General features: G+C 48.3%; 3 protein-coding genes across 3 annotated transcripts in view; 2 read left to right on the top strand and 1 right to left on the bottom strand.

Moving 5' to 3' along the window:
* The window catches only part of LOC308186415 (olfactory receptor 14C36-like), a 294,878-nt gene that overhangs the window by 136,647 nt on the left and 144,992 nt on the right, over positions 1 to 13,239 (bottom strand). The gene's annotated exons all lie outside the window — the stretch shown is intronic.
* On the top strand, positions 915 to 4,303 carry LOC308186397 (olfactory receptor 14C36-like). The gene has a single exon (XM_080608542.1). The coding sequence runs from the start codon at positions 1,139 to 1,141 to the stop codon at positions 2,141 to 2,143; it is 1,005 nt and encodes a 334-aa protein (XP_080464668.1). The 5' UTR covers positions 915 to 1,138; the 3' UTR covers positions 2,144 to 4,303.
* LOC308186398 (olfactory receptor 10AG1-like) lies at positions 7,768 to 9,699 on the top strand. The gene has a single exon (XM_080608543.1). The coding sequence runs from the start codon at positions 8,475 to 8,477 to the stop codon at positions 9,477 to 9,479; it is 1,005 nt and encodes a 334-aa protein (XP_080464669.1). The 5' UTR covers positions 7,768 to 8,474; the 3' UTR covers positions 9,480 to 9,699.

Genomic DNA, 13,239 nt, shown 5'->3' with positions numbered 1-13,239 from the left:
AGAAGCTGCGGGTGGAAGGAGCCCCCCCGGCAGGGCAGGGTCCTGCTGCTGGCGGGAGGCTGCTGCCTGGGGCAGCCTGCTCACAGCTCCACAGCACTCCCAGGTTGTATCCAAGGCAAGAAGCCAATCAGGGGTTAGATGCTTGCATCTCGGCTTTCCTGAGCCTCTGCTTTCAGTTTTCTCTTCTTTGTCCCTGTGGAAATAGAAATAGAGGCTGTTATTTTTAAGAAAAGGCTGACATTCCTAAGCCCTAATAAGGAGCATTCCAAGGACCGTCGGAAGTCTCTTTCCTGCCCATAGAAAGCTCCACCACCACACGTGCAGTGCCAGCAGGGTCTGTGTGACCTGGTCTCTAGGACATGCCCCCAGCGAGCTGCCCCTGGGCAGAGCCCTGCTGCCAGGAGGTGTCTGCAGGGCAGAGCTGAGCACCTCATGGGTGGGATGGGGGCTGTGACCTGCAGGCAGGAGGCGTGGGGACAGAGACCCAGCTGCAGGCAGGGACAGCTGCAGGCAGCAGAGCCATGGTCAGGGAGTGAGCGGGAGCTGCTCCCAGAAACTCCGTGGTAGGGGCGATTTGGGCACCTCCCTGACATCCATGCAGTGCAGACACCTTACCCAGAGCAACCGCGTGGTCTCTGCTCAAATCCAGCAAAGCCTCTGCCCCAAAACCATGGGGTCTCTGACTGTTGTCCCTTTAGCAGCAGGACCCTCAGAAAAAGAGAACCCCCCAAGTGCCAATCTCTCAGTCCCATTCCTGCCCCTGAAAGCAGGAGCACTGGGGCATTTCTCTCTGTTTCTCCTCCCAGCCATCCTGCCCTTGGTTTCCCCTCAGTCTCTCTGGGCAGTGGGATTAAAGCCAATGCTCAAACAACAGAATACCGAGTCCTGCTCTGTAGGTATGTCACTGGGAGCAAAGTGCTCAAGCTGTTCCAGCCAATATGGCTCTGGGCACTGCAGTGCGTAGGGCTGGGAAATGAGCTGGCTCTGTTGAAGTCACTGATTTAACGTAATCCAGCAATGTCCCTGAGGTTCTCCTGCTGGAAGATGTTGAACAACCCCTCTGTACTACAGGTACACTGCATGTGAACTAAACTTTGGGTTTCAGAACGTGTCACGGCCTTTCCTAGGTAGCCAGTCCATGTCCTTTTGTCTTTGGATAGGTTCCAAGGCCAAGAGGCATCAGATGTCCAACAACAGCTCCATCACCGAGTTTCTCCTGCTGGCATTCGCAGACACGCGGGAGCTGCAGCTCCTGCACTTCGCGCTCTTCCTGGCCATCTACCTGGCTGCCCTCCTGGGCAACGGCCTCATCCTCACCGCCGTAGCCTGCGACCACCGCCTCCACAGCCCCATGTACTTCTTCCTCCTCAACCTCGCCCTCCTCGACCTGGGCTGCATCTCCACCACTCTCCCCAAAGCCATGGCCAATTCCCTCTGGGACACCAGGGCCATCTCCTATGCAGGATGTGTTGCACAGGTCTTTCTGTTTGTCTTTTTGATATCAGCAGAGTATTTTCTTCTCACTGTCATGGCCTATGACCGCTATGTTGCCATCTGCAAGCCCCTGCACTACGGGAGCCTCCTGGGCAGCAGAGCTTGTGCCCAGATGGCAGCAGCTGCCTGGGGCAGTGGGGTTCTCCATGCTCTGCTGCTCACTGCCAATACATTTTCCCTGCCCCTCTGCCAAGGCAATGCTGTGGAGCAGTTCTTCTGTGAAATCCCCCAGATCCTCAAGCTCTCCTGCTCTGACTCCTACCTCAGGGAAGTTGGGCTTCTCACATTTAGTGGTTTTGTATTTTGGGGGTGTTTTGTTTTCATTCTTTTTTCCTATTTGCAGATCTTCAGAGCCGTGCTGAGGATGCCCTCTGAGCAGGGACAGCACAAAGCCTTCTCCACGTGCCTCCCTCACCTGGTTGTGGTCTCCGTTTTTATAAGCACTGCTGCATTTGCCGGCTTCAAGTCCCCTTCCATCTCCTCACCATCTCTGGATCTAGTGATTACAGTTTTGTACTCAGTGATGCCCCCAGCAGTGAACCCTCTCATCTACAGCATGAGGAACCAGGAGCTAAAGAATGCCATTTGGAATGTGTTATTACAAATATTTTTCAGTAATCATGAAGTTCCCATCTCTCTCCCAAAGTGACTCTCAATATATCCCATTCTAGCCTTGTGTTTCATTGTTTTATATTAACATACTTTTTTTGTAATTATTATTTTTTGTATTTTTTGTGCTTCTGCTGTTCCTAGACCTGGGATACATCTCCGCCACTGTCCCCAAAGCCATGACCTATTCCCTGTGGGACACCAGGCCATTTCCTATGCAGGATGTGCTGCATAGGTTTTTCTGTTTGTCTTCTTGATATCAGCAGAATATTCTCTTCTCGCCATTATGTTCTACAACTGCTACGTTGCCATCTGCAAGCCCCTGCACTACGGGAGCCTCCTGGGCAGCAGAGCTTGTGCCCAGATGGCAGCAGCTGTCTGGGGCAGTTGCTTTCTCCATGCTGTCCTGCTCACTGCCAATACATTTTCCCTGCCCCTCTGCCAAGGCAATGCTGTGGACCAGTTCTTCTGTGAAATCCCCTTGATCCTCAAGCTCTGCTGCTCACACTCCTACCTCAGGGAAGCTGGGCTTCTCATAGTTTGTTCCTTGTTGGTGTTTGGATGTTTTGTTTTCATTGTTCTGTGGTTGTTTTCTGGTTCTCTGATTTCATTGTTTTCTGGTTTGGGGGTGTTTTGTATTCATCATACTGTCTTATGTGCAGATCTTTAGGGTTGTGCTGAAGATCTCCTCTGAGCAGGGATGGAACAAAGTCTTTTCCATGTGCCTCTCTCACCTGGCTGTAGTCTCCCTGTTTATCAGCGCTGGCAGATTTGCCTACCTGAAGCCCCCCTCCATCTTCTCCCTATGCCTGTATCTGGTGGTGGCTGTTCTATACTCAGTGGTGCCTCCAGCAGTGAACCCCCTCGTCTACAGCATGAGGAACCAGGAGCTCAAGGGTGCTGTTAGGAAAAAGATTTCATGGCTGTTTCTGAAAATTGATAATTTCCCCTTTTTCTCCACAAGTGATTTCCTGAGTATTTGTTTCATTATCATTATATATTCTTACTTTTATCTTCAGTGTTATTTCTTTTTATTAGTTTCTTAGAAAAAAAATATTTATCTAGTGTACTTTGAGGAATAAAACAACAAAGTGTTATTTTGTTCGTCTGTATGTCAGGATTGACTCTTTCTTACCATCTGTTTAATAAAACATGGTCACCCCTATAAATTGCTTGAAACTGTCTCTCCTTTTTCAAAGCTGGTGCCAGTAACAAGGCCAAGTGGTGTGGTGGTTTCACAATGATGTTCAGCTGTACTCCATAGTGCCACTTTCACCACCCATCCTCAAAGGCACAGATGGAGAAAATAGAATGGAAAAGGGCTGCAGTGTTGATTTAAGGGACAGGCAGATCACTCACCAATTGCAGTCATGGGCAAAGCGTACTTAGCGTAGGGAGATTAAGATAATTTATTGAGTGTTACTAGAAGACTGGAACAGTGAGAAACTAAAAGCGAACTAAAAAAAGACCATCCACCCTCTTCTTCCTCCTCCCCCTGAGCAGCTCAGGGGAACGGGCAATGGGAGCTGCGGTCAGTCCATGACACTTCATCTCCACCGCTCCTTCATGGTCACTCTCTGCCCATACTCCGGCGTGAGGTCCCTCCCAAGTGATGCTGTCCTTCCCAAACTGATCCTGCGTGGGCTTTCCACAGGCAGCAGCTCTTCAAGAACTACTCCAATATGGGTCCTTAGCACAGCATCCATCTGCCAGGAGCAAACTGCTCCAGCACGGGTCCCCCACGGGCGGCAGCTCCCCCCAGATCCCCTGCTCCTGCGTGGGCTCCTCTCCATGGGCTGCAGCTCCAGCCCAGGGCCTGCTCCTGCAGGGGCTCTCCATGGGATGCAGCCTCCTCCAGGCAACATCCACCTGCTCCACCGGGGGCTCCTCAACGGGCTGCAGCGTGGAGATCTGCTCTGCCGTGGCACCCATGGACTGCAAGGGGACAGCCTACTACACCATGGGCCTCTCCATGGGCTTCAGGGGAACTTCTCCTCTGGTGCCTGGAGCCCCTCCTGCCCGCCCTCTGCACTGACCTAGGTGTGTGCAGGGCTGTTTTTCTCTACATTTTCTCACTCCTCTCTCCCAGCTGCTGTTTCAGAGCAGTATTTCTCCTTTCTTAAATATCCTCTTACAGAGTTGCAACTAGTATTGCCCATTCGCTCAGCTCTGGTCAGTGATGGGTCCCTTTTGGAGCCATGTGGAATGGGCCCTTACCTGACAGGGGGCAGCTTCTGGACTCTTCTAACAGAGGCCACCCCTGCAGCACCACTGCTACCAAACCATTGCCACGTAAACCCAATACAAGCAGCTGTACCGCAGAAGGCCTGTTGCTCCATGGATTAGGGAGAAAAAAGGCTCGTCATCATACTGTGAGATGTGAAAGACTGAAGGTAGGATTTAACAGTTACCCATCAGTGTCTGTTGGCAGTGGAGATGGAGAAAGGTCAATGAAGTACTTCTCCAAGGCTGTCCCACATGTGGCAGGGCAGAGGACATCCTCCAGGAGAGGAATGTGGAGATGTGTGGAAAGGCCAGGCTATCTTCCTGAGCAGCATCTGTGCAGGGTGGGCAGTGACTGGAGCCCCACAAAGTGAGACATCACCCAAGGGGTTGTAATACCACATCGGGCCAAGATTACCCTCATAAAATTATCAGAAAGAAAGAAAAAAAACCACTCTCAGTTTGGATATAGAGGTAGCACAACTGGAACAGAGCGATGAGCGTTGTGGTATCACCTCGTCAGTGCTGGTTCAAGGCCTGGCAGCACTGTAGGCACCACTGTGTGTCACCCCACTCAGAATTTGGGTCAGATGAACCATTTTTCAGTTCTCATAAACTATACTGACTGTTTGCCTGTTGACCCAAATGGGACTGTAGTTACTGAGTCATTCTGGTGTGGATGGGACATTCCTCCTGCAATGAGTTCTTGGAGAGGCTCTTCTCACCCCAGTCTCTCCCCATACTTATGGTCCTACACCTCTCACAGAAGGAAATAACCCTGCAGTGCCTGGATTTGTCCACGGTTGCTCCTACCCACAGCACTGGCTCTTTGTGGCCTTTCTGACTTGTGTATTTTTCATCCTGATGAGAAACGGCCTTGTCCTGATCCTGACTTTGTTGGGTACCCCAAAAAGACAGATTGGAGCTTATTGCATCATATGTAGGGTTTCAGAGTAAGGAATCAAAGACTGCATGAACCTCACACAAGGGCAGGAGATACTCCCCTCTGGAAAGGTTATTTGTGCTACTGACCGTAAAGCCACGCAAGGCTACCTTGGTAAGACCCAGTCATCCCTTTTTTTAAGGCACTGAAGCCACATTAATTTGTATGAATATAGAGGCCTGTCCTGGAGTGGCATGACACCATCCTTTTTTGTGTTTCCAACCAAGATTTCTCTCCAGGTCCTTTCTGGGTGTGGACTGGGGGCAGGCAACATGCACAATTGGAGCTGGATCTCTCAGGGCTGCCTCCACCTTTTGGCTAACATGGACACAGTAAAGGTGTTGAGACCCAGAGAGGTGAAGATACAGAGAAGCCTTTTCTGTTGCTGCAAAATAAAATTAAACACGGACTGATTTTTCTCATTTTCTGTTTCCTTCCTTGGTTTGGTTTGGTTTGGTTTTTCCTCCTACAAATTTAGCAGTTTTCCTTTGAACAGCTAAATCTAATTCCTAACTTTCTGTACTTTTGAAAGACATGTAGTTATTCTGGAAGTTGCTCAGATCCTCCTAATGTTGTTACTGATGCTCTGGGTGTCTGGGGAGAAGCACTGGCAGCACTAGGGTTGCCAACTTCTCTCCTAGGATTGCTCACTGACTGACTTATAACCAGGTAGGAACAAGAGTGATGGAGTAGTGTCCAGATATCCAGGTGCTTTCCAGGGAAATGACACAAAGAAAATGAGGTCACCTCTGTCTCCTGTATCACCGACTGAGAAGAGTGCTCCCGTGTCCTAGCTCCTGACAATGGTAAATCTCTTTTGCCGTGCTCTGAAGTGCTGAGATACTGTGCTAGAACAGCCACTGCTAAAAGCAGCCGCAGGCAGCTGTGGCTTGCCTGGGCTCAGAGGAATGGGTTTTGTTCAACTTGGAGAAATGCTGCTGATGAGACTGTCACTATGTAAGGAGTACCCCGTCAGTTTTCCTTGAGCAATGCTCAAGCTTTGCTCAAAGCAAAGACATGCTCTATGTGTGATCATGTGAAGCATTGCGATATCCAGGCATTAAAAAGCATATCCTACAGGTTTAGGGAAGAAACAAGGAAACAACGCTGATATATGGAAAATCTGCCTCTAAATGGTTGTTTTCAGTTACAAAACTTTTTTCCAAAAATGCAGGGATCTCAAAGTATTTCAGGAAATAAAAGTTTTTAATTTTCCTACTTATTTGCATGTGTAAACAGGTAGGTTAGGAAACAGATCATGGCCACTTCTTCCTCAAATGTACACTAATTTTATCTTGGAGATTTTGAACAGTGCTTCTAGGAGAACTCCAAAGACAAGACTCATAGAAATAGGCAGGCATGATAGAAAAAAAGAATGAAATCAAGCATCAAGCTCTCAGATCATGTCTCTGTGGATTCAGTTTTCAGTTGAAAAAAAAATCCTTTTTTTTTTTTTTTTCAGAGCTTAAGAAGACTTTAGTTAGCAGTGGATAGAGACATGCAGCAAGCATCCTCAGTTCTCTCTGCTTGGAATAGAACATTTCTTCCCCATGTCAAACTGATACCTTCCAAAATCTTTCAGCTGAGTCTGTTATTCACAGGAAGCAACCTGCAATTGCAAGGGCTGCTTGCTTACAGCTCACGCCCTTCAAGTGTGATCAGCAACATCCTTATGCTTTGGGAAATGGGAAATGCAAAAGGGAAGGCTCAGTTTTCCAGCCAGCGAGAGCATCGCTCTGCTCTGTGAGGGCTTGCAGTGGCCTGGGAAGCCTTGCTGGGTTGAGATCACAGCTAGTGAGCCTTCAGTTGCATTTGGAAGCTGCCAGAACTCCAAGTGACAGAACTGCAAGGTCAAGCAAGGGAACTAGACAGCATATTCAGAAGTTATAATAGCCTGCCCTGTTTGCCCCACCTTTAATCACCTTCCTCTCTGGATCCCTTGAAACCTATTTGACATTGGGTTGTGATTGCTTGCATAATGCCCCTTTTAGCCCCCTGAAAGCTTGTGATTTCTGCACAAGTAGCTACCTTTCTGCCTCGTTAAAATGCCCCAGGGATGCATCAATGTCCTTTACTCATTGACAGGTAGAAGTCTGTTTTACTTCTGATGGAGTTCACCCCTCAACCATGCAAAAAATTAATAATTTGGATCTAAGGTAGTGTCCCTGCTCTCTGTGTGGTGGACAGAGCTTCAGGGGATGAGTTCTTATCCCTGAGGAAAACTGGGATGAATCTCTCTCACTAAAGTCTTGAACCAAATCTTCACCTTGCCTTGCCTTGCCTTGCCTTGCCTTGCCTTGCCTTGCCTTGCCTTGCCTTGCCTTGCCTTCCCTTCCCTTCCCTTCCCTTCATGTTTTTAAGGTGACTACTCTTTATCCATTGTCTTCTTTTTTTTTTCTTTTCCTCATATAGCACCAGAAACCAGGCAAAGTCTTAAATAATATACATATATATAAAATATATATAAAAGTTATTTAAATCCTCTCTTACAAAGAAAACTGAATTTCTCTTATTCATATGACAACTAGCTGTCATTCAGGCTTAACGATTTTGTTCTGACCCTTCCTGACAGGCAAGAAACTCAGGTACTCGGGCTGGCTAGGATGGAGATAATTTTCTTCATAGCAATCCCTGTGGTGCTATGTTTTAGGTTGGAGTTTAAAATAGTGTTGATGACATACCAAAGTTTTGGCTATTGTTGAGTAGTGATTGCACAGCATCAAAGTCTTCTCTTTTTCCCACTCTGCCCCTACAGCGTACCGGCCACGGGTGGACAAGGGTCCATGGGGCACACAACCAGGACAGATGACCCAGACTGACCAAAGAGATATTCCTTGCCATGTAATGCCATGCTCAGCAAAAAAAAGCTGAGGGGACTGGGTGGTGGGGAAAGTAGGCATTGCTTGAAGGCTGGCTTGTTTTGGTTTGTTGGTTTGTTTTCTTTTTCCTTCCTCTAACTCTAGCTTATTAAACTGTCTTTGCCTTGACCCATGAGTTTTCTTGCTTTTGGCCATTCAATTTTCTCCCCCATCCCACTGAGGGGGAGTAAGTGAGTAACTGGGTGGGGGCTTAGCTACCAGCTGGGGTCTGCCCACCAGACCACATTAGATTTCCATACACACATGCAGATTTTGGTCAAACTGTCCTAATACTGGAGTCATGTGTATGCTGATGTTTGTAGCCTGTCGCTATATTTGAGGTCTACATGGTGGTGGATGGGCCAAGAGCGTCCTCTAACAGCATGTTGTTGGCATTGCTTTATGTAGAGAAAATGCCCCAAAGAAAAGGCTTGGATAATCACACTACTGATCCTGGATTTCTTCTTTTGGGATTTTCTGACCACCCTTGCCTACCCAGCGTGTGCTTCACAGTCTTCCTGATCATCTACCTCATGGTTCTCATTGGGAACAGCCTGATTGTGCTCATCACAGTGATGGACTCAAGCCTCCACAATCCCATGTATTTCTTCCTGAGAAACCTATCCTTCCTGGAGATCTGCTACACATCGACTACTCTACCAAAAATGCTGGTGGCTTTCCTGACAGGAGATGGCAGGATCTCCTTTCTTGGCTGTGCTGCCCAGCTGTATTTCTTGACCATGCTGGGAAGCACTGAATGCCTTCTCTTGGCTGCCATGGCCTATGACCGCTACATAGCCATATGTGACCCCCTGCGCTACAGCCTCATCATGAATGGGGGGTTCTGCATCAGACTGGTAGTGAGGGCGTGGATGGCCATCGTGCCAGTACAAGTGGGACAGACCTATCAGGTGTTCACCTTGCCCTTCTGTGCATCCCGTGACCTTCATCACTTCTTCTGCGATGTCCCCCCTCTGTTGGAACTGGCCTGTGCAGACACTTTCTGCAACCAAGTGACCCTGCACATTATCATCCTCGTAGTTGCTGTCCTTCCCTTTTCCATGATAGTTATTTCTTACACTAAAATTATCAGGGCAATTCTGAAAATGCCTTCAGTTCTGAGCAGACACAAAGCCTTTTCCACCTGCTCTTCACACCTCGGGATTGTGACTCTCTTTTATGGCTCAGCCATGCTTGTGTACTTTAAACGCCGGTCAAGGGACTCTGCAGACACTGACAAATACCTTGCCCTGTTTTACACAATTGTGACCCCCATGTTTAACCCAGTCATCTATAGTCTGAGGAACAAGGAAGTTAGAATTGCCCTGAGAAGACTCCTATGGAGAAAGTGATATGGCAGAGTATGTGAAAGAAGCCCAAATCGTACCAAAAGTCCCAATGAGGCATTTGGCTGTGTGAATGTAGGCATCAAGAATCAGCTTAGACAAAATTGATATCTTTGATTCTCCTCAAGGCCTTGATCCTCCTCAAGAAGGGGATAGGTCTCCTGGGGCATTCCTGTTATCTCTGAGAGCCCCACCTAGGTATCTTCATGCTCCAAAACACCTGGAGTTCTCCTTTATATTTAAATTCAAAACCCTTATTCAAGCAGTGTCTGTCTAAGTTGTCAGTACCATTAAAGAGCAATACTCAAAGAAGCTGATGGAGATCACAGGGTAACACATGCACTGAGAAGGTGCATTGGGTTTATGCAGCAAGGTTCTGGTAGTAGTGGGGCTGCAGGGGTGGCCTCTGTGAGAAGAGACCAAGAGCTGCCTCAAGTCAGATAAGAGCCAGTTCCAGCCATCTCAAAAAAGTAACAACCACTGGCCAAAGCTGAGCCAATGACCGATGCTGGTTGCACCTCTGTGATAAAATGTTGAAGAGAGGCTAGAGAACATTGTGCTGCCTCTGTGAGACAGGAGTGAGAAATGTAATGAAACAAGACTGCAGACATCAAGGCCAATGAAGAAGGAGAAGGATCTGGCTTCCTGAGAAGCATCTCTCTAATAAAAGGGTGTCTCCTCATTGCAGTAACTGAAGGCTGGGCTCTTCTTCCCTATGAAAGCAGGAATTGGTTCCAGGAATTACACTCTCCATGGGCTGTTGCTGTGCTTGGTTCTCCAAGGCTTGGGGGTCATAGGGAGATGTGTTGCAGAATGAGGGCTGGACTCAGCTCCCACTTGTGGCTGCTTCCCACCTTGACCGTCTTAGCCAGTATGAAATAACTCCCTGTACCCAGGCGCCACTGTCCCCTCTTCCTGCAGAGCAGCACTGCCATCTCAGGGTCCTCTGAGGAGCACTAGGAGGAGGCCAGGAGCAGCAGGGCTGGTGCTCCTGGAGGAGGGATGGGGAGAGGTCAGGGAAGGGCTGACCTGGGCTGGAATTTTTCTCACAGAGAAAAATACTGATGTTCTGTTAATCCAAGACAATGCCCAGGCTGCGGGTACCCTGAAGTACACTTATAGTGAAGTCCCTTTTGACTTGGTGCTCTACTAGTGTCTCCTGCTCTAAACTTTGGTGCCTTCATTCCTCCAGAAGGGTGTCATCAAAAGGAAGGATGGGACCCTGTGTCAGGAGCTATACTGAAAGAACAATAACCCATACCCCATGGTAGTTCACAGATATCCTTCAGTCCCCATGCCCAGCATACATCCTTGAGACAGTCTCTCCCACTCCATGTGCCAGGCCTTACCCCAAAAGTCTCCCCCAGACAAAGCTCCTCAGCTGTGGTCGAGCTGGATCACTGGAGTCCAGCCATGACCATAGGGGGGACAAAGCCTCTCATGGGTCTTCTGAAGGGAGATCATCCTCTGTGATCCCCAGAGAAAATGGCAGCAGGCAGAGGAGAACTTACGAAACTGTTGCCCATTCCTGTGCACATGGGACCCTCAGCCCAAGATCCTGATTGGCTCGTTGTTGCATGAAACGGCAAGGAGAAGCTCTCACGGGAGCATTAGTCCAAGATCACACCATTTCACAGAATGCTGGAGGTACCAGTCATTTCATCATAGGAGGTTTTCAAGTTGTTCAAGCATGACTTCCCTTTGGTGAATCCATGCTGACTACTGCTGATGACTTTCACGTCCTTTCTTTGCCTGTAAATGGTTGCCAGGAAGAACTTCTCCATCACTTTCAGAGGGATGGAGGTGAGGCTGCCCAGCCTATAGGCTCATGGGTCCTCCCTCTTGCCCTTCGTGAAGATATGGAAAGCACAGCACTATATGAGCTGTTATAAGAATGTTAACTCAATCCCAGCCACACCTTGTACAGTTAGGCTTGGTCAGAGTAGGTGAGGTAATCTGTCCTGCTGGCAGGGATGGGGGGGAAAAGACAAAAGACCAAGAGGAAAAAAAAAAAAAAGGTGAAAGGGGCCGAAAGAGAAATTTCGAATGGTTTTCAGGAGAAAATAAATCACCGTGAATGTGAATTAAAGCTTGGTCAGGAGAAAGTACTGACTAATCTGATCTCTCAGTTAAGTTGTCTCTGCTCAGAGCAGACCACAGTGCTAGAGAGCTCCAGAAGTCCTTTGTGACCCTAGGTCCTGTCAGGGAACGGGGCTGCACAGTGGAGGCAGGGTTAGTGGGCACTTCCGTGTCTTGCGGCTTTGCTGGCCTTTGTAATCCCTGGCCGGACCTGTCCTCAGCACTGCACAGTGACCATGTTCATCCTCAAAATGTGGCTCTGATCCATGGGCTCCAGGACTCCATCGAGGATGGGGGTACACAGACAATTTCTCAGAAACACTGCTGGGCATTACAGAATCACAGAATAATGAGGGTTGGAAGAGGCCTCTGGAGACTGTCTGGTTCAAGCGCTTCCTACTCAAGCAGGGTCAGCTGGAGCAGGTTGGCCAGGACAGGGTCCAGCAGTGTTTAGAATATCTCCCAGGACAAAGGCTGCAGTATCTCTCTGGGCAATGGTCATCAGTCACCTAAGGTAAAGAAATGTTTCATAGGGTCAGCCAGTGGCCATTGCCTCTGGTACTTCATCAGCCTCTCTACCAGGATCTTATGGGAGACATGTGAAAAGACTTTCTGAAGACAAGGCAGACAGCATCCCCTGCTCTCCCCTCATTTACCAAGGCAGTCTTTTCATTGGAGAAGGCTATCAAGTTGTTGAAGTCACAAGAGAACCTTGGTGAATCCATGCTGACCACTCCTGATCACTTTGTTGTCCTCCATGTGCTTGGAAATATTTGCCAGGATTAGCTGCTCCATCACCTTCTCAGGATCCGAGGAAAGGCTGTCTGGCCTCTAGTTCCCTGGGACCTTCGTCTTGCCTTCATGCAAGATAGGAGTCACATTTGCCTTCCTCAGCTCTGCTCTGGGCCTCTTTCTAAGGCTGTGCTCTGGGTTTCTGGGTATTGCTTGCAGTCTGGCACTTGGAGAGCCATGGTGTTATGCAAATGTACACCCCATAAAGGCTTGGCCAGCTCATAAAGAGGAAGGTTGAAAGGGAAGTCCTAGCACGTGTGGCCATTGGTCGACAGCAAAGAGCTAAAGGCAGGATCTACCTATCCTCTCTAACCTTCATTGCTTTCTGCTCCGTTTAGATCTGAGATGGAGATATGCAATGTGCCAATACACGCATGTCCTGAGAACACAGTTTCACCATTCAAAGTTTAGGGAAGGAACATGTTTGGGAACATGGGTGCAAACTTGGATAAGAATTCATAGACAAGCCTAAATGTTCTGGAAGTTAGTGCATTTCATTTGTTTTGTCTCTTGGCTTCCCTCCATAAATCAAGAGAGCTCAGGATTTCAGCATGTGACTCTCTGAATCCAAAAAGCGAATATGAGGAAATGAAGTCCTGGGAAAGGAGTGGTTTTGGTGGCCTTGAAATGTGTGCTTGACACTCACAAAAAGATATTTTTCATTTCTCTAAGGTTCTCCGTTGCGGAAATTGGACTAAGTAGAGGAAATACGGGCTTAATATAGAGCTGAAGAGTGTCTTTTATTTTTGACCAGACTGTGCCTTTTATCTTTCGTTGCTGTCAGTTAAGACATTACCTTCAGTGCCTGCATGTAGTTCATTCTCCAAGGAAAGCAGCTGGGAATTGGTGCCAAAGGGCTGGAAAACATTCCAATGCAACACTCATGAAAAATCTC

Source organism: Anser brachyrhynchus (assembly GCF_964034855.1).
Source record: "Anser brachyrhynchus genome assembly, contig: SCAFFOLD_86, whole genome shotgun sequence".
Lineage (NCBI taxonomy): Eukaryota > Metazoa > Chordata > Aves > Anseriformes > Anatidae > Anser > Anser brachyrhynchus.
The sequence above is the reverse complement of the archived record's forward strand: the minus strand, read 5'-3'. Positions and strand labels throughout refer to the sequence as shown.